Genomic DNA, 25977 nt, shown 5'->3' with positions numbered 1-25977 from the left:
GGCTGTTAAGCCACTTTATTCTCTTCATACAATCCCCTGTGTTAGATAAAGTTAAGTTAAAGTTTATAATATGCATTATAACTTTTTTTTTTTTTAAAAGATGCAACTTTATACCTTATTTTAAATATTAGTGTAGCACTGACCCCCGAAGGAGCTTCTGTTATTTGATTGGGCCTGCACTTTGCTATTACACCCCCAATAGCTTAGCTCAATCCCCTTGACACAGCTGTGGTGCAGTGTTGGTGTGAAGCTAACAACAGAGGATGACCCCACAATGTACAATACAACAACAGTGTACCTTTACCTGTACCTGGGTATCCGTTGCTCCACCTATAGGAAAAGGAACAACACTGCACACCAATTGTAATTAACCAGAATGTGTTTTTACTAGGGCTGTGGAAATTAAAGATTAATTCCTCGATTAATCATACATTTTTTTGATCAAACAAAATTCTTTTGATCGATCAAAAAAAGCACTTAGATCTTTTCTTTCTACCCATGACCTGGCATCCTTGCTGAGATCTAAGGAGACGTGAGAGAAGTTTATGGTCCGTGTTAACCCTTTTTGATACCCGCTTACATGACCACCCATTTGCACAGGGGTCCATGCCATAAGGTGAGAGTGATTAGTTAGACCTGAGGTGGAGGGTTTGTTACGCTACTGTGGAAAATAAAATTACTTACGTCAGTGCTACAGTTTGAATTTAAAATGTATTTGTGTGAACTGTGAAGTTAAGTCATGGATTGTGGAAACAAACTAGTGTCGGGTGATTGTATATAGTGCATACCACATTTTCCACTAATTCAGAGCTGCAATGCAAGGAGATCAGCTAAAAGTAGTTGGATCTGTATGTGCGTTATAATTAATCGAAATTAGTCGATTAATCAATAAAAAAAAAAATTGATTAATCGAACAGGAACATTTTAATCAGTAACAACCCTAGTTTTTACTGAAAACTGGTATAAAACAGTAATTACAATAACTACACCAACACACAAACGTAATGTGACAGTATAGTGGGTATTCACAACAATTTTAACATGGAAAGAATTCTTGGATAACCCTTGCACGCATGTCTCCAAGTGGGACCAATGCTCAGAGTGACAATGCCTTAATTCCGGGCACCTTCCCACTTCCAGCGCACTGTAATATACACAGAAATGCAACGCTATCAACACTATACAATACAATTGCTAGGGAGCTCCCCCTGCTTTATAATGCAGTCCTTTCCTATAGTGGTTGAATGCAAGGCCTCACAATAAAAAATGTAGTCTTTAGCCTTCTGTCTTCTGCTAGCTATTGTGTTGAAGTAATTATAATTCAAAGGGTTTAACAAAAAAAGAATAGTGTAGAATGAGTATTGAAATTGTTCTTGTGATGTAGCACACTTATAACTGCCTCCAGTGTAGTTGTCTCCAAATCACACAGTGTCAGTTCTCAGTGGAGTATAGGCTTGAGGCCTGCTTGAACTTAGTCTACTAGTGTGAAGCCTCCTCTGTGGGACTACAGGCCCCAGCAACACTGTGGTCTGAGTCTAAGTGTGTAAAAGTGTGTTAAAAATTTTGGGCGGCAGCCCTCTCACCAAACCAGGCCTGGAAGAGTGAAAAACCTCTGCTCCGGTTGTCTCAGTCCTGCTTCACACCAGCAGCGTCACACTAATTCCGCTCCGCAAGATGGCCTGGACTCTCAGATGGCTCCGTAAGGTGTCTCTGGATCCTTCCCGATCCAGTCACACTGTCTCTCCAGCACACAGGTATGAGGCAGAGTCGCTGATCGTTCCGCTCCGCAGTTGTTGCAGGCCGGAGAGGTTGGCACACAGTTGGCACACAGGACACGTCAGGCAGGGTGGTGAGGCTGGCACACAGGACACATGGCAGGCAGGGTGGTAAGGTTGGCACACAGAAGACATGGCAGGCAGGGCAGTGAGGTTGATATTAAAGAAAGGAGGGGTTTCCAGCGCTCCAGTTTTTGTAATGTCTTATTAGAATGGTGCAATATAAGCTTAAATGGCTCATTAAAATCAGTCACTATTTATTTGCAGGTGAGAGGGCAGCCATCCTCAGAGGGTGTCCATAACCTCAGTATACAAGCAAAAAAGACAGGAAAGGATTTTTTGGAGGCACCAACTCCAGTAGTTTTATCACATACATATATATTGTTTTTTTAACTTACTGGTTTGCAGGTTCATAAAGTGGTGATGTCCATCAAAGGTTAAAAAATCCTGGCGTGTGTTGGTGATGGGGTGCAGGCTCCGCTGGCAGCCCTTTTGCTGTAAGGATGTTAGTCCTGGTTGTTTTAGCAGCTAGTCCGTGTTGTACAGGGCAGTGAGGTTGGCACACAGGAGACATGGCAGGCAGGGCGGTGAGGTTGGCACACAGGAAACATGGCAGGCAGTCAGGGTGGAAACATCAGACTCTTTAATTGTCATATTCTCTATTGCAATCGTTCATATATGTCACCTGCTGTCCATATAAGTCTTTAATTCTCTTCTGGTGCATGCTATCTTTCTTTAACCACTTAACGACCGCTGCATGCCATTGTACATCATCACAATGGCATGTACAGGCACAGGCACGTACATGTACGTGCTTGCCTTCCAGTGGGTGGGGGGTCCGATCAGACCCCCTCCCGCTGGATGCGGTGGTCCGTTTTGCTTCAGGAGCGATCCGTGATGAGGGGATGGCCGTCGGTTTCTGGCCATCCCCTCTCGATCGCTCCTGGCAAATGAGAAGCTTCCTCCCACTGTGTATTGTATACACAGGCAGGGAGGAAGTGATGTCATTCTCCTCGGGGCTGTCTTATTGACCGGACTACGAGGAGAAGATTAAAAGTAAGTGTGCACCAACACTACACTGACATGTAGGCACACACAGGCACACAAACCCCCCGATCGCCCCCCTCCCCCTCCCAGTCACAGTGTCATTGATTGCAGTGATCATTTGTTTTCTGATCACTGCATTCAGTGTCAGTTGTAAAAGTAAAAAGTGTCAGGGCAGTTAGTGTTAGGTCCAGGCTAACCCCCTACCACCCCCCAATAAAGGTTTAACCCCCTGATTGCCCCTAGAGTTAACCCTTTCACCCCCTTTTGCCAGTGTCACTAAGCGATCATTTTTCTGATCGCTGCATTAGTGTCACTAGTGTCGCTAGGTAGCTAGTTATTTTTTTAGGTTCACCGCCAGGTTTTTATAGCACTAGGTACCCCCATATACTACCCAATAATGGTTTTAACCCCCTGATTGCCCCCTGATTGCCCCCTGATTGCCCCTAGTTAACCCTTTCACCAGCGATCACAGTATAAGTGTCACTGGTGATGCTGGTTAGCTAGTTAGTTAATAAAAATTTGAACCCCCTGATTGCCCCTAGTTAACCCTTTCACCAGTGATCACCAGTGATCACCGTATAAGTGTTACGGGTGACTCTGGTTAGTTAGTTTGCTTTTTATAGCATCAGGGCACCCACCATTTATTACCCAATAAAGGTTTAACCCCCTGATCACCCGGCGGGTGATATCAATTAGGTTTTAGGGTCAGGGTCTGCGTCGCCCCAGGCAGCGCTAGGTTAGTGCCAGTACCGCTAACACCCACGCGCAAAGCATACACCTCCCGTAGTGGTATAGAATCTGAACAGATCAATATCTGATCTGATCAGATCTATACTAGCTTCCCCAGCAGTTTAGGGTTCCAAAAAAACGCATTGTTAGCGGGATCAGCCCAGATACCTGCTAGCACCTGCGTTTGCCCCTCCGCCCAGCCCACCCAAGTGCAGTATCGATCAATCACTGTCACTTACAAAACACTAAACACATAACTGCAGTGATCGCAGAGTTAGGCCTGATCCCTGCGATCGCTAACAGTTTTGTTTGGTAGCGTTTTATATTTAAATCCGGAAGGCAGTGCTTGGTTTTGGGGTCCCGTACGTGGCTAGGCTCCCAAAAAGTCCCCCACATGTGGTATCCCCGTACTCGGGAGAAGCAGCAGAATTTATTTTGGGGTGTAATTTGACTTATGCCCATAGCATGTGTGAGCAATATATCATTTAGTGACAACTTTGTGCAAGAAAAAAAAAATTGTAATGTTCCTGCAACGTGTGGCAAAATATAAAATATTTCATGGACTCCACATGCCTCTCAGTAAATAGCTTGGGGTGTCTACTTTCCAAAATGGGGTCATTTGGGGGGGGTTTGTGCTATTTTGGCATTTTATGGCCTTCGAAACTGTGATAGGTAGTGAGGAGTGAAATCAAAAATTTGCACCCTTAGAAATCCTGAAGGCAGTGATTGGTTTTCGGGGTACCGTACGCAGCTAGACTCCCAAAAAGTCCCACATATGTGGTATCCTCGTACTCAGGAGAAGCAGCAGAATATATTTTGGGGTGCAATTCCACATATAACTATGGCATGTGTGAGCAATATATCATTTAGTGACAACTTTTTTGTAAACTTTTTTTTTTTTTTTGTGTCATTATTCAATCTAAAAATTTAAATGGGCTCAACATGCCCCTCGGCAATTTCCTTGGGGTGTCTAATTTCCAAAATGGGGTCATTTGGGGGGAGTTTGTACTGCCCTGCCATTTTAGCACCTCAAGAAATGAGATAGGCAGTCATAAATTAAAAGCTGTGTAAATTCCAGAAAATGTACTCTAGTTTGTAGACGCTATAACTTTTGCGCAAACCAATAAATATACACTTATTGACATTTTTTTCACTAAAGACATGTGGCTGAATAAATTTTGCCCTAACTGTATGACTAAAATTGAGTTTATTCGATTTTTCTTATAACAAAAAGTAGAAAATATCTTTTTTTCTCAAAATGTTCGGTCTTTTTCCATTTATATCGCAAAAAATAAAAATCGCAGAGGCAATCAAATACCATCAAAAGAAAGCTCTGTTTGTGGGAAGAAAAGGACGCAAATTTCGTTTGGGTACAACATTGCATGACCGCGCAATTACCAGTTAAAGCAGTGCAGTGCGAAATTGTAAAAAGACCTCCGGTCCTTAGGCTGAAAATTGGTCCGGGGCTAAAGTGGTTAAATAATCTCGCTTTTATTGTCATCTGCTGTTCTGTAACTGTATTGGTGCTCACTCCCGCCTCAGCCGCGCATGAGCAGTGTAGTCAAAATCGGCTGACTGTGTTCTATCACAAAGCCTCTACCCATCACACATAATGTGTGGAATGCATAGCGGCCATGGAACGCACTGTGGAACGCATTGAGCATGGGCAGTAGTATCGGCTTTGTGATGAGTAGCAGCTATCTGATAGAACACCACCTCATTAGTCCCGCCTCATCAGTGCCCATCAGTGCTACATATTATTATTAATTTCAATAATTTTTATTGGTATAAAAGTAAGTATAAAAGTTATACAAACAACCTTTAACATCACAGATTTGCCTTTGTGTAGTTAACATTACACAATAGTATATACATTGTCCAGTGAATATGTACAGTAGTATAGGTAACATCTGGATGCGTTATATGGTTTACATAGAAGTAATTATAACATGTAGTAACTAGAGTTAGGGCTTGAGTCCCTAACATAAGGAAACATTGGTGTGTCATAATTTGGCATTAACTACGGTAACGGAAATAACAGTGAAGAACAGAACTTAGAAATAGGTAATATTGCACAATTCGGATCAAGCATGTTTCAACAACAATCGGGACAGTAAATTGTCACCTATCTCCACCTTTATGATTAGATGTGTACCAAATAGACCATCTGAACCACTTGTTTCTTAATTTACGATAATTACCTTGGGCTGCAGCGAGCATAAGCATGTGTGTTGGTTATCTCAACTATTTCCTTAGATGTGGGAGGTTTGGTGTCTTTCCAGTGTCGTAATATTGTATATTGTATAATATCTAGTGCTAAGAAAGATGTGTGTGACTATGGTTCTAGCTGCGATTGGTGTTCTATACCTAGTGATAGCACCGCCACAGCTGCGTCGGGGGGTAGCTTGTAATCCTGAAATCTCTGAAATTAAATACTTTGTACCATAATGCATGGGGAGCTGGGCATTTCCACAGAAAATGGTTCAGCATGCCGATTTCCCCGCAGTTCCTCCAACACAGAGGTGACGCCTGCGAGTCAAATTTGGATATTTGTTATGGCTTTAGGTACCATCTTAACATTATTTTATGGGTTACCTCCCATAAACTGCCTCTCTTAGTCGCAACAAATGTATTGTGCAGAGTTTTTTGCCATTGTTCCTCAGTAAACGTTGCGCCTATGTCCTGTTCCCACGCATTGATGTTAATAGTTTTGGTAAATACATTCTTGTTGTTCAGAAGATTATAGAACATTGAAATTCCCTTAATATTAGTGTGGGGATTTGTGAGGAAAAGAGATACTCACCATGGTAGTGCAGTGGAGAGTTTAGGAATTTTGTGAAGGAGGTGAGCGATTTGGAGATACCTATATTGGTCATTGTCATCTAGTCCATATTTTATTTGTAAAGCCCCAAATGTTTTAGGTGTTGGACCTACCAATAGGTCTTCTAGTGCTATTATACCTTTAGGCAACCAGTGTGTTAAGTGTAAGTCTGGGATAATCAATGATAAACTGGATATGGTAAGCGGTATAGGTTTTGTTATCTGATCTGTAAATTCTAAGGATGTGAACATCTTTCATGCTAGTAGTGTGGCTTCCATTGTAGGTGATATATGCATTTGAGTATGTGGTTGGATGTTACAAGTCAATAGTAGTTCAGAAAGAGGGTGATGGATGCGTGGTCCGACCACGTAATAGTGTTAATAGCTGCAGATGTCACATTGGCTAGAGTACCTTGATCTACAAGGAATAGATCTAATCGGGAATAGGCTTTATGGGATGAAGAAAACACATATAGTCTTTTTCTCCTGCAGGTAGGCACCTCCAGGCCTCAAATAAGTCCTGTTTGTGAAGTGAATTCAAACGAGATGGGCTTGTGTGCTTTACACCAGAAGAAGTGTCCACGCTGACATCAAGGTGTTGTATTAAAAAATCGCAGCACATTATTAGCCTTCCCTTTTGGTGAGCCTTCACCTTACATAGTAATTTGTGGAAGAAGTGTACTTGGTGTTGATTAGGTGTGTAAACATTTACAATGGTGTACGTTATTAAATTGAGATTGCATATTAAGATTAGATAATGGCCCCTGGGATCTTTAACTTCTTATGCTGCTCAAGTTAGGGGGGAAGAAAGTTCAAGCCTGTAGGCTCCTGGTAAGTCCTCCAGGGAATTGTAGGAGATGAAATACCCATCCGGGCTCAAGAATGCGATTTGGCGTTTTTCGCTGTGACCTTTTCTCACTCAGGTTCTACTTGTCACAGTGAACTGTCCGTACCCAGATCGTCTGAATGCTTAGGCAAAATTTTCCACTCTTCCAAAAGAAAAAAGCCTTTCTCCAGGGAATCCACCATGTGGGTGCGTTTATCTTTCTTAATGGAAAATTTAGTAGGATATCCCCATCTATAGATGATTTTATGGTTTCTAAGCACTTTGGTGATGGTGTTTAAATTCTTTCTTTTTTTGTAGTGTATACTGAGATAAGTCTGCATAGAACTGTAAGTTCTGGTATTGCACAGGGATTTGAACCCTATTGCACATAATCATCATCAACTGCTCCTTTGCATGATAAAAATGGAGACGCAACATTACATACCTGGGAATCTGTTCTAATAGGTAAGACAGTTTTGGCAAGCGGTGAATCCTATCGATCGCGATCTCTAGATCAGAGAGGTCAGGATGGAGAGCTTTAAACAATGAGGAGGCATAAGTGTGCAAATCAGCTTGCTGTATTGATTCAGGGACCCCCCTTATTTTCATATTGTTTCTCCTATTTCTGTCCTCAATATCTGCGAGTTTGGCCTTGATCCATTCAGTATCCCTCTTCTCTTTCCTCATGTGAATCCACTAAATCATTAATGGTAACAGCATATGCTCCCATTTTTTGCTCAATGTGCTCAACCCTTGATTCTACCACTTGTATATCTGTATTGAACATGTGCATACAGTTTATCATATCAGATTGTAAAGAGCTTCTCAGTGATAAAAGCATATCCTTCAAGACAGTATCTATTACAGGCTGATGCATGGTAGGGAAGGATTTGATGGAGTCTGGGAGTTCACGTGTATCATTCCCTGAATCAGAGATAGGGCTGGCCGTGCTGGTTTATCCCTCTACATCCATCCTAAATTTTGCCTTAGCTGGACTGCCTGAGGGTGGGGAGCTCGGTCCCAAGCCATGCCCCCAATATTTTGTACTTTTTGCTATAATAAATATCCCCATTTTTTTTTTTAAAAAAAGCTAACTTTTCTCAGTTTAGGCTGATATGCATTCTTCTACATATTTTTGGTAAAAAACAAAACAAAAAAAATGCAATAAGTGTATATTGATTGATTTGCGCAAAAGTTATAGCGTCTACAAAATAGGTATAGGGATAGATTTTTAGCATTTTTATTATTATTGTTTATTTTTTTTGTAATATTTAGTAATGGCGGTGATCTGCGAATTTTATCATGACTACAACATTATGGCGGACACATCGGACAATCTTGACACATTTTTGGGACCACTGCCATTAACCACTTGCCGCCCACCCTATAGCAGATACGCAGCGGCATAGTGGTTTCAAAATCATGATCGGACGTCATATGATGTGATCAGGATTTTGAGCCACTGTGCACCCCCGGGGGCGCACATCGTGGCGATCGTTGTTGCAGGGTGTCAGTCTGACACCCTGCAACTACGATCTCGGTAAAGAGTCTCCGACGGAGACTCTTTACCACGTGATCAGCCTTGTCCAATCACGGCTGATCACAGTATAAATAGGAAAAGCCGGTGATCGGCTTTTCCTCACTCGCGTCTGTCAGACACGAGTAGAGGAGAGCTGATCCTCTGCTCCTCTGACAGGGGGGGTCTGTGCAGATCAATTATCAGCACAGCACCCCCGAGGATGCCCACACTGGACCGCCAGGAACGCCACCAGACCACCAGGGATGCCCAGCACAAGGTAATCCTGCCTAGACCACCAGGGATGCCAGTCAGTACCCACAATGAATGCCAACCAGTGCCCATAATGGATGCCAATCAGTGCCCACAATGGGCATCACTGATTGGCATGCATTATTGTTTGGCACTGATTGGCATCCATTAGTACAGTATAACATAATACAATGCCTATCAGTGCCCACCTGTGCCGCCTATCAGTGCCCATCCATGCCACCTATCAGTGCCCATCCATGCCCATCTGTGCCGCCTATCCATGGCCATCTGTACCGCCTATCCATACCCATCCATGCCACCCATCCATGCCAATCCGTGCCAGCTATCAGTGCCAATCCGTGCCAGCTATCAGTGCCAATTTGTGCCACCTATCAGTGCCCATCTGTGTCACCCATCAGTGTCACCCATCAGTGCTGCCTATCAGTGCCCATCAGTGCCACATATCAGTGTCCATCAATGCCACCTCATCAGTGCCACCTCATTGGTGCCCATCAGTGCTGTCTTATCAGTGCCCATCAGTGTAGCCCCATCAGTGCCCATCAGTGAAGGAGAAAACATACTTATTTACAAAGTTTTGAAACTGAAACAAAAAAAAAACTTTTCGCTATTTTTTTATTTGTTTAGCAAAAAATAAAAACCGTAGAGGTGATCAAATACCACCAAAAGAAAGCTCTATTTGTGGGAAAAAAAATGATAAAAATTTCATTTGGGTACAGCGTAGCATGACCGTGCAATTGTCATTCAAAGTGTGACAGCGCTGAAAGCTCAAAATTGGTCTGGGCAGGAAGGTGTTAAGTGCCCTGTATTGAGGTGGTTAATACAGCAATCAGTGCTATAAAAATGCATTCATTACTGTATAAATGTCACTGACAGGGAAGGGGTTAACACGGGGGGGTGATCAACGGGTTAATTGTGTTCCTTGGGAAGTGATTCTAACTGAAGGGGGAGTGGACTGACTCGTCCCTATTCTGTGTCTCCTGCTCCCGATTGATCCAGGCCAGTGGTCTTTGTGACCGTACACCACGAGCATCGGCTCCCCGCAGCCTGCTATCCCATTCCCACGAACCACGTGCCGACCTGCCACAGTATAATGATGGCGGTTGGTCGGCAAGTGGTTAAAGAACATTTTTAAGTTTAGTAACACTTTATCGATTGATAAATTTGCTAAGCAAACAACCTCTACTCAGTTAGTAAAGCACCTGCTTTTTTTTTCAGTCTAAATGTATCTAAACAATTGCTGGTTCTACACCAGATTCATGCTAGCAAAGGAAAGCTGCTGAATTACTGTGTTACTTATATCAAAATCAAATAAATGGTGTTGCGCTACCTAAAAATAATATGCTTAAACTAAAGTGTCTAGTGCATGAAATTACCAGATTCAATGTGTAACCCCTAACACATTTTCCCAAAAGGTAAACAATTACATAAAAATATAAAGTCAATAAAATCCGAACACTTATAAAACAAATTGTGCAGCAACAGCAAACAATGCAAATAGGTGAATAAAGTGTCAAGTGCTTAAATCACATCGCAAAAGGGATAGTAAAGTGTCTAGTGCTTAGACATACATAAATCGCATATGTGAAACATAGACCTCTAATTAGTGCAATAATAAAGTGCAATCACAGTCCTCATAACCAGCGTAAAATCAGGCACAGTAGCTAAACAAGTATACCAATACTAGCATAGATGTGAATCACACAGTGTAAATACAGAAGAAAAAAAAAATGGGCTTGAGTCTCTATATAGAGAAAAATAACAAAGTGACACGTGACTCATAAAGTGATTGTCCAAGTAAATAGTGCCAGCAAACACAGTGAGTGTGCACTCTTGTGTCTCTTCGGTGCTCAACACACACCAGGTGGAATGGCCCCTTACCTTACTGCTGTAAGGTAAACAGCAGAGCAATAAAATGACAGGCAATCCAGGGGATGTAACCCTATTCCTGGAAGGTTAGTAGTATCCCCACGACTGATGATGATAGCTCGGTAATACCCTTGAGGTCTCATAGGGAAGGAAAAGTTAGGCTCCAATAGTGAAGTATGTTCTGAACTTTTATTAATTTAAAAAGTAATGGAGTGGTACTCACAAACCCAGAAAAAACAGCTTGCAAAACAAACAAACGAGCATGTCACGGAAGTCACTTCTGGTGTCCTAATTCCTCCTATTCCAGCGCTGATGAAGTCACGTGACATGTGACGATACGCGTTGCAATAGGAGGAATTAGGACACCGGAAGTGACGTCCGTGACACGAGCGGAACGCTCGTTTGTTTTGCAAGCTGTTTTTTCTGGGTTTGTGAGTACCACTCCATTACTTTTTAAATTAATAAAAGTTCAGAACATACTTCACTATTGGAGCCTACTTTTTCCTTCCCTATGAGACCTCAAGGGTATTACTGAGCTATCATCATCAGTCGTGGAGATACTACTAACCTCCCAGGAATAGGGTTACATCCCCTGGATTGCCTGTCATTTTATTGCTCTGCTGTTTACCTTACAGCAGTAAGGTAAGGGGCCATTCCACCTGGTGTGCGTTGAGCACCGAAGAGACACAAGAGTGCACACTCACTGTGTTTGCTGGCACTATTTACTTGGACAAGCACTTTATAAATCACGTGTCACTTTGTTATTTTTCTCTATATAGAGACTCAAGCCCATTTTTTTTTTTTTTTCTTCTGTATTTACACTGTGTGATTCACATCTATGCTAGTATTGGTATACTTGTTTAGCTACTGTGCCTGATTTTACGCTGGTTATGAGGACTGTGATTGCACTTTATTATTGCACTAATTAGAGGTCTATGTTTCACATATGCGATTTATGTATGTCTAAGCACTAGACACTTTACTATCCCTTTTGCGATGTGATTTAAGCACTTGACACTTTATTCACCTATTTGCATTGTTTGCTGTTGCTGCACAATTTGTTTTATAAGTGTTCGGATTTTATTTACTTTATATTTTTATGTAATTGTTTACCTTTTGGGAAAATGTGTTAGGGGTTACACATTGAATCTGGTAATTTCATGCACTAGACACTTTAGTTTAAGCATATTATTTTTAGGTAGCGCAACACCATTTATTTGATTTTGATATATGAATTTGTGGTGGTAGGGTTTATACCGCTGTTGGTGGTCTGCTGCAACCTGCCCCTAGTGTTAGTTTATGAACTGTATGATAGCGCGGGGATACTCCAATTCTGTCGACTGTGTTACTTATGTCACATAACAAAAAACAACCAATCAGTAGTGCTATGTAATTCATGAACCCTTTGGGGTAAGTCTGTTTTCACTCACCCTTACTTTTTATTATAATATGAATACATAGAACCTTGTAGGGTTTAGATTATGGATGGCCTGAGCCATATATACTCCCTTTTGGGGTTTCTATATTCATGTATGCATATGTTATACATGTGCCCTATGGCTATATATAGACATAGTGTTCTATATGTACTCATGGTCAGTCCTTGGTCTACTATTTTGTATTTTGTCTTGCAGCCTATGTTATTCCTCTTTAAGACCCATTCGTGGGAGACATACCGCTCCTGACCATATCACCACAGATATATCTTCACTTGTTTGTTTAACAATCACAGGTGTGTAATTAGGATGAGATGTATTATACTATATACCGTATTTATCGGCGTATAACATGCACCGGCGTATAACACGTACCCCAAGTTTAGGAGGGCATTTTAAGGAAAAAAGTTTTAGGAGGGAAGTTTAAGGAAAAAAAAAACTTACATTTAAATGCCCGTCAATGCAGCCTTATCAGTGTCATTTGCAGCCTTGTCCATTATTGCAGAATGATCAGTGTCATTTGCAGCTTGCCCAGCATCATTTGCAGCTTGCCCAGCATCATTTGCAGCTTGCCCAGTGCTGTTTGCAGCCTTGCAGAGTGTCATTTGCAACTTGCCAGTGTCATTTGCAGCTTGCCCAGCGCCGTTTGCAGCCTTGCCCATGTTTAAATTTCCCGCCGCCGAGACAGACCGAGCAAGCACTGCCGAAAAAGACCGAGCGCTGACGAAAAAGACTGAGCCGACTGCTCGGCTCCGCTCGTAGTCCCGCCTCCCTGCTGTTTCTGGAGCGAGCGCTGCCGAAAAAGACCAAGCCGACTGTACTGTGTATTCGGCTTGGCTCCGCTCGCAGTCCCGTCCAAATTTCCAGATTTTAAGGGGGAAAAAGCGCGTGTTATACGCCGATAAATACGGTATATTTATATTCACATGACGGGCCAATTTGACGGCTTTTTTGTGTTGTGTATATGTATTCTTTGCATAACTCTTTTGTATCTATATTTAAATCTTTCTCTCTCCTTGACAGTCTGTGTTTTTAGTACTCTGTGTATCTTGTCCTGGTTCCCACACCCACCCGGGAATTTGCCCTTAGGGGCTCATAGATACCTTTTGAATTGCCCCGTTTGGCTCGGGTAAGCCTAATTTTTATCATCACACTTGGGGTCTTACTTATTGGTATATAATGATTTATAATTTTATAGGTATGTTACTGTAGGGATCTAGTGTGTTCCTCTCTATGGCAGAAATCAGACGTGCCCACAATTTTATCCACTTTCCCCAGTACAATGTTTCTTGTTTCTTGTTTTGTAAAATTGTTTATATATATATGTTTATTCTTTATAGAGACTACTACATACAATCTCTTGGGAAATATACACTCCTGAAGAAGTGGTCACCCCGCGAAACATGTCGAATATGAATCAGTTTGATCGTCATTCTCTTTTCCTCAGTGTGGAAGATTGAATGCACTTTTTTCAGATATTGCTGTATGTATTATGTACATTCCTTTTTATGGATTTTTTTAAATTGTGTAGCACTAACCTCCGAAGGAGCTGCTGGTTAGATTTGGGCTTACCGTTACCTTTCTTTTCTCCTTGTTGCACATCTAGGAGATGTCCCGTGGTAAATAGACCAGTAACTTGAGACTGACAATCGATCCACTTGAATGGATTTTATTTGCAAAACTTAGACAATTGAACAGTCTTTTAAATTGGGATCAGAGGGTTGGAAAGGAAGTTCAGGTACTCTTATGCTGCGTATACACGACCGGACTTTTCAACATTAAAGGTCTGACGGAATGATTCCGGCAGACCATTCGATCGTGTGTGGGCTGCAGTGGACTTTTGATTTTCAAAAATCTGACAGACTTTAGAAATGGAACGTTTCAAATTTTTCCGCCGGACCCAGTTCCTACCGAGAAATCCGCTCGTGTGTATGCTAGTCCGACTGACAAAAACCGATGCGAGGGCAGCTATTGGCTACTGGCTATGAACTTCCTTTTTCTAGTCCGGTCGTACGTCATCACGTTCGAATCCGTCGGACTTTGGTGTGATTGTGTGTGGCCAAGTCCGTTCATTCGGAAAGTCTGTCAGAACTCTGTCAGAACTCTGTCAGAACTCTGTCAGAACTCTGTCAGAACTCTGTCAGAACTCTGTCAGAACTCTGTCAGAACTCTGTCAGAACTCCGTCAGAACTCCGTCGAAAGTCTGTCGGACCTAGTCCCTCGAAAAGTCCGGTCGTGTGTACGCGGCATAAGTGTCAAAGTGAAAAATGTTGAAGAACTTGCTGCATCCAGAGAATAGCCATTCGCAACTGGATGATCACTCAGGTTGGACAGTCCCTCTCTCACAAGGCCTAGCAGCCAACATGGTGCTTACTCAGGAACAAGTCTATGCCACAGACGTTGTTGTAGAAATGTACACGATAATGTCTCTGCCACAGACGTTGTTGTAGAACAAGTAGGGAAACTAAGCTTGAAAACACTTGTAGGATACCTGGATCTCTCAGCCTGCTTGGCGATATCCCCAAGACCGGATTCTCTAGGTTGCTTCAGCCCTTCCAGGCTCTTGCTAAGAAAACCAACCAGTACATGGTCTTCTTCTGAAGAGTCCTCCTCTGGAATGCTTGAACTACACTGGGTTTCTCCCGAACCGGAGACGGCACCCAACCACCTCAGAATCCTTCCTTTAGTTTCCTTGCCTCGGGCTAGCCAGCCCAAGACATTAAAGTCTTGTGGATCCACACCCCAGGCCATAGCCTTCCTGGGGGCTGGTCAGGAGGACCAGGACCATGAAGTCAGCACATCATTCTGGACCGAAACCCCAAACCACGTGATGTGCGCATCTTAAATACCCTCTCCCAGAAAGCACAGCGAGAGCGCCTCCCACTGGCCGGGCTCCGAGAGAGAGTAACTTAAGCACCTAAACAGATCATAGTTCCATGCCTGCCAGAAGAGACAGTGCCCCCTGTGGCCAGGCTGAACATCTCACAGTCCAGTCAGATTGATGCTGAAGTCCAATTTAGACAATTGCACCTAAACCAAACAGCGGTTTAGGCAAAGTTTAACTTTGAAAAAAACGCATAGCGCATGTTCTTCAGGAGCCGCCAGTACAATAGAAAGTATGTTTGTTGATTAAAAAATAAATGTATATATTTTTTACATTCAAGTTTATGTGAGTCCTTACCGTACCATGAAAGTCCACAGTTGCTTTAGATTTTCTGCCAAATAGTTTTTGTAACCAATCAGCAGTGACTACCTAGGGCCGCACCCCAACCCACCACCCCTAGATGTTCAGCCCCTCAGTGCCGGTGATTAATTCATGTGCACCCGGGCCCGTTGACATGTGACAGTATCATACAGGGCTGGATGGGGGCGGGAACTGCTGCAGTTAACGTTTTACATTACACAGAAGGTGATTGGTTGCCAGGCGATCCTAGCAACCACTTACCAGCCTGTAAATGTGAAAAGTTAGCCAGTAGTTCACGCCCCCATCCAGCCTTGTAATATCGATCTCTGCTCTGCACACAAAAATCCGAATCTAGGCAGTGTTACTAGGCAGAACGGGGTTGTTTACATTAGCATCCAACTCTCAGATGAGTATCCACTATCAACAATGATCCGTTTGACTAGCTGTAAACGGGGAATGGGAATCACAGTGGCCACAAATGTAACGAGCAATGTACCACAAACTTTTAATATAGTAAATTATTAGCAGGGTTTTCCTGAGCCTGAAAAGGTATACTGACTTGGAGAATGCATGTATCCAGTGAAGGTTTAACAGTTTGAACTTCTCAGCTGCAATCTTTTTAAGGTAACAAGGACTAACATGATAATGCAGCCAAGACTGAGTTGACAGCCCCAAAGCATATGTTTAAAACAAGTTTAGGCAAAAAATAATGCTTTCCTATATATATATATATATATATATATATATATATATATATATATATATATATATATATATATATATATATATATATATATACATACATACATACATATACACATATACACATATATACATATGTATACATATATATACATATATAATATATATATATATATATATATATATATATATATATATATATATATATATATATACATATATATATACATATATACATATATATACATATATACATACATATATACATATATATATATATATATATATATATATATATATATATATATATATATATATACACACACACACATATATATATATATATATATATATATATATATATATATATGTAACCAACAATAAAATTAGTTCCAAACATTTTTTTCTCAATAAGAAAGCAATTTTTACAAATTTAGGTTTTATAGGCTTTTCTTGCATACAGATATGTATTTTTTCATTACCCGATTTTATTTCTTGGTTCCTCAAGCTATATATGATGGGATTAAACAACGGAGTGACCACAGTGTACATCAGAGATACCACCTTGTTAATGTTCAAAGAGTATCCTCTTGAGGGAACCACATACATGGCAAACAGTGCCCCATAATAGGTACATACAACAGCAAGATGGGAGCTACAGGTGGAGAAAGTCTTCTGTCTCCCAGTGGTTGAGGTTATCCTCAAGATTGTCAGAAAAATATACACATAGGTGACGGTGATTAACACAAATGGTATAACTGTCAAGAGGCTAGAAAATATAAAAACCTCATATTTTACTATGGAAGCATCAGAACAAGACAATTCAAGTAGGGGCCCAAGGTCACAGAAAAAGTGGTCAATTACATTGGGGCCACAGAACCACAAACTCTGCATTAAGAAAACTGGAATGAGTGTTATGGCAAATCCTAGTGACCAACAAATTATAACCAGATAGAAACAGAGTTTTAAGTCCATAATGGCTGTGTAATGCAATGGCTTACATATGGCAAGGTAGCGGTCATAGGACATGGCTGAGAGTAGAAGACACTCCGTGGTAGCTGAAGCACCATACAAGAAGAACTGAGTAATACAACCTCCAAGGAGCACAATGCCACCCTCTGATAATATTACATGGAGCATGCTTGGAACAATGTTTGAAGTCAGCAACATGTCTGAAAAGGACAAGTGACCAAGAAAGAAAAACATAGGAGATCGAAGACGATAACTGGTCAACACCAATAGAATAATGAGAACATTCCCAGTCATAGTCACTATGTAGATGACCAGGAACCAAAAGAAAACAAAATACTTGAAATCGTGTAGGTTTTCAAATCCGAGAAGTATTATTTCAGTAATGTGTGTCCCATTCATTGTTCACACTACAGAAAATTATAATAGAACATATATTTTACAATTCAAAAAAACTATAATGCAGCACAATGAAACTAAAATATACATATAAAGAATTACCAATCTGTATAAATGCTATTGGTTATACCAATTAGACATGCGCATTTCTTTTCGCCCTGATTCAATATTCGGACAAATTTTTGGTTATTTTGAGCTTTGGATATATCATTATACCCCGAATTACAATATAAACAAATTTTACAGAATGCTCCGAATAACATAACTAAATTTGTCAGAATTTTGGAAATTTGGACTGAAATTTGTATCAAATTTTACATTGAACGCAATTCGAATTCTAACTACACATAATGCTGAAATCAAAGACTGTGGGGTTTATTTACTAAAGCTGGAGAGTTCATTATCAGTCTCACTTCTGCAGAGAAACCTATCACCTTTAAGGTTTTATTGCTAACACTGAATTGAACAAGCTGCAATTAGAAACTCTGCAGAAGTAAGACGGATTTTGCCCTCTCCAGCTTTAGTAAATAAACCCCTGTGTGTGTTATTGGAGTACCATTTCAAAATAATGCTGTTTTTGTTAAGCCAAAGGTGAGTCATTGCAATCATTTGTTTTTTGATTTGATTTTTCTTTTGTTTGTTCACTTTGCTGCATTCAAATGGAAGAAAAATATACATTTTTTGTTCTGAGCGATTCGAAAATTTATCAATTTGAAAATTTTGATTATGAATTCCAAATATGAATTCCATATTCTGCCTTATCCATTTGGTAAATCTGTGTTTTCTTCACCTCCTCTGCTGCTTCTTCATCAGTACCCCACAAGTCATTAGGGGACAGCTCTAAATAGGAGGGTGCAAAGCTCTGCTCCTCTACGTGATGGTCACCTCTACCCATAGAGGTCTATTTATTTCTTGCATAAATGTCTCAAGCACCTATAGCCATATTATGGTATTTTTCCGATTGATGTCTCTTTTGTGCTGGAGACCGCGCTGGACTGACTGGATCAGACACTTGTCGTGTCTGGTAGGATGTGTGGGCAAGTAGGAAGAAATACCTTCAGCGAGTTGTGACCAGTATTGGAAAATTATGATGGACTCCTTTGGGGTTCGGACTGCTGCCTTTTGGGTATGGCCTTATGGTCGTTTCCAGGTGTAGACCTGGAAACGTAGGAAGGACAGAGCGCCTGGTGTCCAGAGGAATGAAAACTAAAAGGTAGGTTAAGAGGTGTTAATTGAAAGTATTGGTAAGTACATCAAGTCCATGCATTTTAGAGTAAAGGTCTCCCCCTTCTTCAGGGCTATCAAGCAAACATGAAGAAATGCAAAGAAAACAAATATATTAAATTAGGTCTCTTATACCTGGATTTTATATATTTGTGCATAAGAATGCATAGAAAACAAATATATAAAATTGAAGTATTTTTCATGTTCGCTCGACAGACCTGAAGAAGGGGGAGCCTTTTACCCCAAAAATGTGTTGGCTTGATGTACTTACCAATATTTTCAAGAAACATCTTTTAACCTACCTTCAAGTTTGCATTCCTTGGACACCAGGCACTTCCTTCCTACTTTTCCTGGTTGAGGAATTTCAGGAAAGACAGCATTGTGGCTACTAGATGGAGCTAACGGTCATAGGGAATAAACATATTAGAAAAAATAGAGGGATTCATTGTGATAGATGTGTGAATGCTTAAGACTTTCAAACCACAAATAAAAAAGAAAAAAAAAAGGATCCCATAGACAGAGTGCAAAACTCATTATGGTAAGTCAGTAGTGGGGAGGCCAAAAGCAGGAAAGCCACAGGCAGTACTAGTGACTAGTCCTCAGCTGGCCTGTTTTGGGGCACAACTTTCACAGTATGGGATAAAATAAATAAATAAAATAATTATCAATGGGTTGCTTAACTAAAAAAAAAAGAGTGTTCACTTAGCACTGTAAATAAGGTGACATTGTAATTAAATCCCATGAAAGCATTTAAAAAAAAAAAGATTGGGTTATTGAAGTAAACAGCTAACATTCAATGGGCAAAGTGAAAATTCTCTATTCTTAGTAAATCAACCCCAATGGATTTTTAAAAATACAAGTTATCCAGCATGAGTTCTTTTCAATATAATAACCCAGCACACACACACATTAGAGAGAGATTTCAGGTTTGCCTATTTATTTGCTTCTAGTTTGTATTGCTAATGTCTCTTCATGTACAGAGAAAAAATCACTAGAAGATTAGATGGCAGTATAATCACCCAGTCACTAAGGCACTGATATTTTTTAAGTTCTGATTGTCTACGCATGCATGGTCATGGAGTCTGGAGGAGCTCTGCTGAATTATTCTGGCACTGTCTTACTTTAGGACAGTTATTCTTGACTGCCTGCCATGTAGACCTTATGGCTTCAATGTTTCCACTGCACTGACCTAGAACAAGTGTGAAGAACATGAGGTCAACAATTCTTTATAGTTGTGCTGGACCAGTGGCACACAAAGTAATGCAATAAAAGGATGTTCATCAGCAAGTATCTTGAAAATGAGGTCACCAACGACGTCCCTTGAATATTTCCCATAACAGAATTACTTTTTTTTTAATAAAATGTTTTATTTTATTTTTTATTTGGCTTTTAACAAAACCAAAATAAAACAAATAGGATATCAAAGATACAGCAGACATCATGCAGGGTGTGGTAAATAATTATACACAAACAGCACTAAGTGATCAGTAAAAGCACATGTATCTCCTGAGTAGGGATGAGCCAAACACCCCCCCCCCCATTCGGTTCGCATCCAGAACATGCGAACAGGCAAAACATTTGTTCGAACACGCGTCCACCATTAAAATCTATGGGATACGATCATGAATAATCAAAAGTGCTCATTTTAAAAGCTTACATGCATGGTATTGTCATAAAAAGTGTTTGGGGACCCGGGTCCTGCCCCAGGGGACATGTATCAATACATAAAATAGTTTTAAAAATGGCAGTTTTTTCGGGAGCAGTGATTTTAATAATGCTTAAAGTGAAAAAATAAAAGTGTAATATTCCTTTAAATTTCGTACCTGGGGGGGTGTCTATTGTATGCCTTTAAAGGGGGCGCATGTTTCCCGTGATTAGAACAGTCTGACAGCAAAATTACATTTCTAAAGGAAAAAAAGTAATTTAAAACTACTCGCGGCTATAATGAATTGTCCGTCCGGTATTATACATAAAAGTTCATTGATAAAAACAGCATGGAATTTCCCCACAGGGGGACCCCAAACCAAAATTAAAAAAAAAATCCATGGGTGTCCCCCTAACTTCCATACCAGACCCTTCAGGTTTGGTATGGCTATTAAGGGGAACCCCACGTCAATTGTTTTTTAAATGGCGTGGGGCCCCCCCAAAAATCCATACCAGACCCTAATCTGAGCACGCAATCTGGTAGGCCACAGGAAAAGAGAGGTAATGAGAGTGTGCCACCCCTCCTGAACCGTGCGAGGCCACATGTCCTCAACATCCTTAACATTGGTATAGTGCTTTGGGGTAGCGGCCCCCCCAAAGCACCTTGTCTCCATGTTGATGGGGAGAAGGGACGAGAATAGTGGAGGAAGAAGAAGATGAAGAAGAAGAAGATGGAGGAAGAAGAACAGAAGAAGAAAGAAGATGGAAGAAGAAGCGGAAAGAAGAAGAAATTAATAAAGGACTTGTCAAAAACCATCTCTTGTGTTTTTTAACCCTTTTGACACTTTTTTTGTGAAATGGTAGGGGTACATTTGTACCTCATTACCAATTCACAAAGGGAACCGGGATCTGGGGGTCCTCTTGTGAAAGGGAGCTTCCGGATTCCGATAAGCCCCCCGCCCGCAAACCCCACAACCACTGGGCAAGGGTTGTGGGTATGAGGCCCTTCTCCCCATCAACATGGGGAAAAGGTGCTTTGGGAGGGCGCGACCCCAAAGCACCCTCCCAATGTTTTATTGTATTGTTTTTATTGTTTTATTGTTTCACTTTAAGCATTATTAAAATCACTGCTCCTGAAAAAACTGTGTTTTAAAAAAAAAAATTGTATTGATACATGTCCCCATGGACTTTTAAAGGGTGTTCCGCGGCTTTCGAATTTGCTGCGAACACCCAAAATTGTTTGCTGTTCGGCAAACTGGCGAACAGCCAATGTTCAAATCAAACTTATGTTCGAACATAAAGCCCATCCCTACTCCTGAGCATTTAAAGTGTAACTCCACTTTTACTGAGAAAAAAACATTCCCTTCTGGGTGATGTACATAGCAAGGATTTCAACAAACTTTTTTGATTCCTACCTTTTTTTATTCTGAAGAAAAAGCTGTTTGTTTGTCTATGTCCATGTACAAAATGAATGTGAATTGGAGAGATTTTATAATTATCAATCAGCTGCTGCACTTGCAGGAGTCTAATGAGAAAATTGGTGGGATCTGCAACCTTTTAAGCCCCATACACACTATCAGTTTTTCTGCTGAGTTTTTCCTTCAGATTTACCAAAACCATGTAGTAGAAGGGCCTGCCTGGTTGCATACACATTGAAACTCCTAAGGTTTGCCCTCATATTATATGGTTTTGGTAAATCTGAAGGAAAAACTCAGCAGAAAAACTGATAGTGTGTATGGGGCTTTAGAAGTGATTTCCCTTTGGGAGTATGTCACCAACTATGACATTTTTGTTGCAGGTAATGCCTAAAATCTGACTTGTATCTTAATGCAGACTTCTGGGAAATTCAGTGAGCCAATCACACAAGCAGGGAATAACATTTCTGGGGGGCCTTCTGTGTACAGAACACTTGCAGGTAGCCACATTGCATTGCATTTTACAGAAAAATACAGAGCTGCAGATTGAAAAGAAAAGGTAATTTTTAATAACATTCAATTATAATTTGACTTGTGTCATGAAAGTATATGCTATATTATGTTTTTTAATTTGTTATTTTTTTCCCCATGAGAGTGGAGTTAACTTTTAAAGGTTTAGAAGAAATCAGACAGGATTACTTTGATGTTTCCAAATGAGAGTGAATTGTTACATGTGTCAGATAGGTTATTCCTTCTTTACTTACCGATATTTAATTTCAGGTTTTCTCATCACGTTGCTCCTTTGTGGCTATAGTGAGATGTATTCAAGGTTTCTATAATGGCACTGAGGAGAAGAGGAGGAAAAAAAGAAAGAAAGAAAGAAAGAAAGAAAGAAAGAAAGAAAGAAAGAAAGAAAGAAAGAAAGAAAGAAAAAAAATAAAGAGTGAAAGGAAAGAAGAACGAGGGTTTGGAGAAAGCAAGGCTAAACACAAATCTGTAGGAATTTATTTTAGAGTGAAAGAAAAAGAAAGGGAGAGAAGGGGAGAGAGAGGGAGAGAGAAAGAGAAAGAATATCATTTAGAAAATTAAATAACAATTAAAAAAATAATAAGAAAAATAAAAAAAATAATAAAAAAGATAGATAGATAGATAGATAGATAGATAGATAGATAGATAGATAGATAGATAGATAGATAGATATGTAGATTACCTCCACTTGGTGGTAGCACTACATTTTCACGGACTGAGACTTTCCATGAAATGCCAAGAAAGAAAGGAAAGAAGTATATAAGGAAGGAAGAAAGAAAGAAAAAAGGATAGATAAAAGTGATACCCAGGAGAGAGAGGAATAGCGAGTAGTGGGAGGTAAAGAGACAGATAGATGTAGGAGACGAGACTAAAGTCTTGTACACGTGATCAGATTTTCCACAAACAAAACCCCGGACGCCGAACTTGCCTTGCATATAAACTGCAAGGAATTGTCGGCCAACACACACGAACATAGTGACATACAAAATGTTTTTTCAGCTCTTTTAGCCACCCTTTGGGCTCCTTCTGCTAGTAGAAGTTTGGTGAGTGTTGATTTCATTTCGTGCTTTTCATTTTGTACTTTTCATTTCATGCTTTTTATGTTTTTCATTTTGCGCTTTTCAGTTCATTTCTGAACGATCGTTTGCCAACCAGCCATGTTGATAAATCGGAGGAGATAATGTGTTATTTATTAACGGCATTGGAGTTATTGCTTTGACCATAGTCCAGTCCAGGAACAGGAGGAGGAGGATTTCTTGGACCAAAAATTGGTTGCTTTATTAATCGTAATCAATTAGGTCATATGCCTTTGCTACGGGAGCTCCAGGAGAATAATCCAGATGATTTTCGGAATTATCTCCGAATGACAGACCCCTGCTTTCACCAACTCTTGGCATTGTTGACCCCCTATATTAAGAAGCAGGACACATGCATGAGGCTTTTATTTTATTTTTTGGTTGAATAATGAATTGATTTGGTATATTTTCTATATTTTTGGATGCATAGAATGTACCTTCTGGTTAAGTTCTATTGGCAGATAGCATGTCTAATTTTATTTGTTATCTTTTTTTTAATGCACAATAATAAATTGTGTAGAATAATACTTGGCTATGTGTTTTACTTCAAATGACAGTTTGGGAGTAGACAGTTACATTAAAAAAAATACAATCTAAAATTAACAAGGGACACCAGCCTAGTTATATCTTTGATCTTAAAAACTATGGGATAATGGTGTTGTGGTAACTTGCACCAAAAAAATAAAAATAAAAAGAATAATAATATTATTCTTGATGTCACTGGAAAAAAAAAGCCTTTGAAAATTTGTTTGCAATAACTCCATCAGTATCACCAGCAAAGCAGCTTCATTATTATCCCATTAAAGAAGAAGAGAATTGTACGCTTAATTTCGAGATTTCATAATTTTCCACATCACTAGTGTTAATTCTCCATTACGAATGCTAGTTTACAAGACCCACCGCTTCTGGCTCATTCTTGCTTCTGAACATGCGTATTTGTACTTTGGACTTTTGTCCAACGGACTTGTGTACACACACTCAGAAAATCCAACCACAGACATTTGTCCGCAGAAAATTTTAAAGCCTACCATTCAACATTTGTCCGTGGAAAATCTGACAACAATTGTCCGATGCAGCATGCAAACGGTCGGAAATTCAGCCAACAGCCTGTCATCACACACTTCCCGTCAGAAAATCTGATCGTACGTACGAGGCTTAAGAGTTAAAAGGTAGGAATGAGTGTATAAGAACAATCATGTAAAGGAAATGGCTAAAACAACAAAGACAGAGAGATTAGGAAAGAGAGATCGAGAAAGCAAGACTAAACGCAAAACTGTAGGATTTTCTTTTAAAATGAAAGAAAAAGAAAGAGAGAGACGGAGAGAGAGCAAGAGGGAAAGAGAGAATATAAATTAGAAAATTAAATAATAATTAAAAAAATAAGAAGAAAAATAAATAAATAATAAGAAAGAAAGATAGATAGATAGATAGATAGATAGATAGATAGATAGATAGATAGATAGATAGATAGATAGATAGAGCACTTAGATCGGTAGCACTACATTTTCACAGACTGAGACTCGCCATGAAATGCCAAGGAAGGAAGGAAGGAAGGAAGGAAGGAAGGAAGGCTGGAAGGAAGGAAGGAAGGAAGGAAGGAAGGAAGGAAGGAAGAAAGGAAGGCTGGAAGGAAGGAAGGCTGGAAGGAAGGAAGGAAGGGAGAAAGAAAGAAAGAGAGAAAGAAAGAGAGAAAGAAAGAAAGAAAGAAAGAAAGAAAGAAAGAAAGAAAGAAAGAAAGAAAGAAAGAAAGAAAGAGAAAGAAAGAGAAAGAAAGAAAGAAAGAAAGATTAGATAAAAGTGATGCCCTTCGGAGAGAGGAATAGAGAGTGGACGGTGGGAAGGACGATGGATGAAGGACACGAGACTAAGAGTTAAAAGGTAGGAACGAGTGTATAAGAACAATCATGAAGAAATGGATAAAACAACAAAGGCAGAGAGATTAGAAAAGAGAGTTTGAGAAATACAGAAAAGAGGAATAAAGAGTGAAAGGAAAAAAGAACGAGGGATGGAGAGACCAAGACTAAAAACAAAATCGTAGGATTTTTTTTAGAATGAGAGAAAAATGGAGAGAAGGCGAGAGAGAGAAAATATAAATTAGAAAATGAAAAAAATAAGAGAGAGAGAGTGAGAGGGAGAATATAAATTAGAAAATTAAGAAATTATTTAAAAAAAAAATTAAGAAAAATAAATAAATATTAAGATAGATAGATAGACAGGCAGACCAACTGATATATAATGTAGATTGCCTTACCACTACTTGTCAGTAGAGCTACGTTTTCACAGACTGAGACTTGCCATGCACTGATTATGTATTCTTGGGAGCCTTATATATATCTTTGAGAATCCTCTATGGAATTGTTAAGTGGTCTCCAGAAAATAGTGTGTCGGTAAAAACATTAATGTTTTTAACTCCTCATAGCTCTCTGGTGTGTGATTTCTAAATACCTTTATGTTGGCCATCTCAGAAATAAAAACAATTATAAAGGAAATATCGAAAATGAAACCTGAATAATAATAATAATAATAATAATAATAATAATAATAACAG

At 39.9% G+C, this 25977-nt stretch overlaps 1 protein-coding gene across 1 annotated transcript; it reads right to left on the bottom strand.

Moving 5' to 3' along the window:
- Positions 1 to 5: 5 nt before the first annotated feature.
- On the bottom strand, positions 6 to 25723 carry LOC143962377 (olfactory receptor 11A1-like). Its single transcript, XM_077471665.1, has 5 exons — positions 25681 to 25723; positions 22590 to 22819; positions 16604 to 17553; positions 7643 to 7893; positions 6 to 36 (listed from the first exon to the last, which is right to left on the bottom strand). Exons 3-5 carry the CDS (start codon positions 17543 to 17545, stop codon positions 6 to 8), a joined length of 1224 nt encoding a protein of 407 aa, XP_077327791.1. The 5' UTR covers positions 17546 to 17553; positions 22590 to 22819; positions 25681 to 25723.
- Between the last annotated feature and the right edge of the window lie 254 nt (positions 25724 to 25977).

The sequence above is a fragment of the Lithobates pipiens genome, unplaced genomic scaffold (genome assembly GCF_037356315.1).
Source record: "Lithobates pipiens isolate NorthernLeopardFrog02 unplaced genomic scaffold, aLitPip1_a1.2 Scaffold_8, whole genome shotgun sequence".
NCBI classification, from domain to species: domain Eukaryota; kingdom Metazoa; phylum Chordata; class Amphibia; order Anura; family Ranidae; genus Lithobates; species Lithobates pipiens.
The sequence above is the reverse complement of the archived record's forward strand: the minus strand, read 5'-3'. Positions and strand labels throughout refer to the sequence as shown.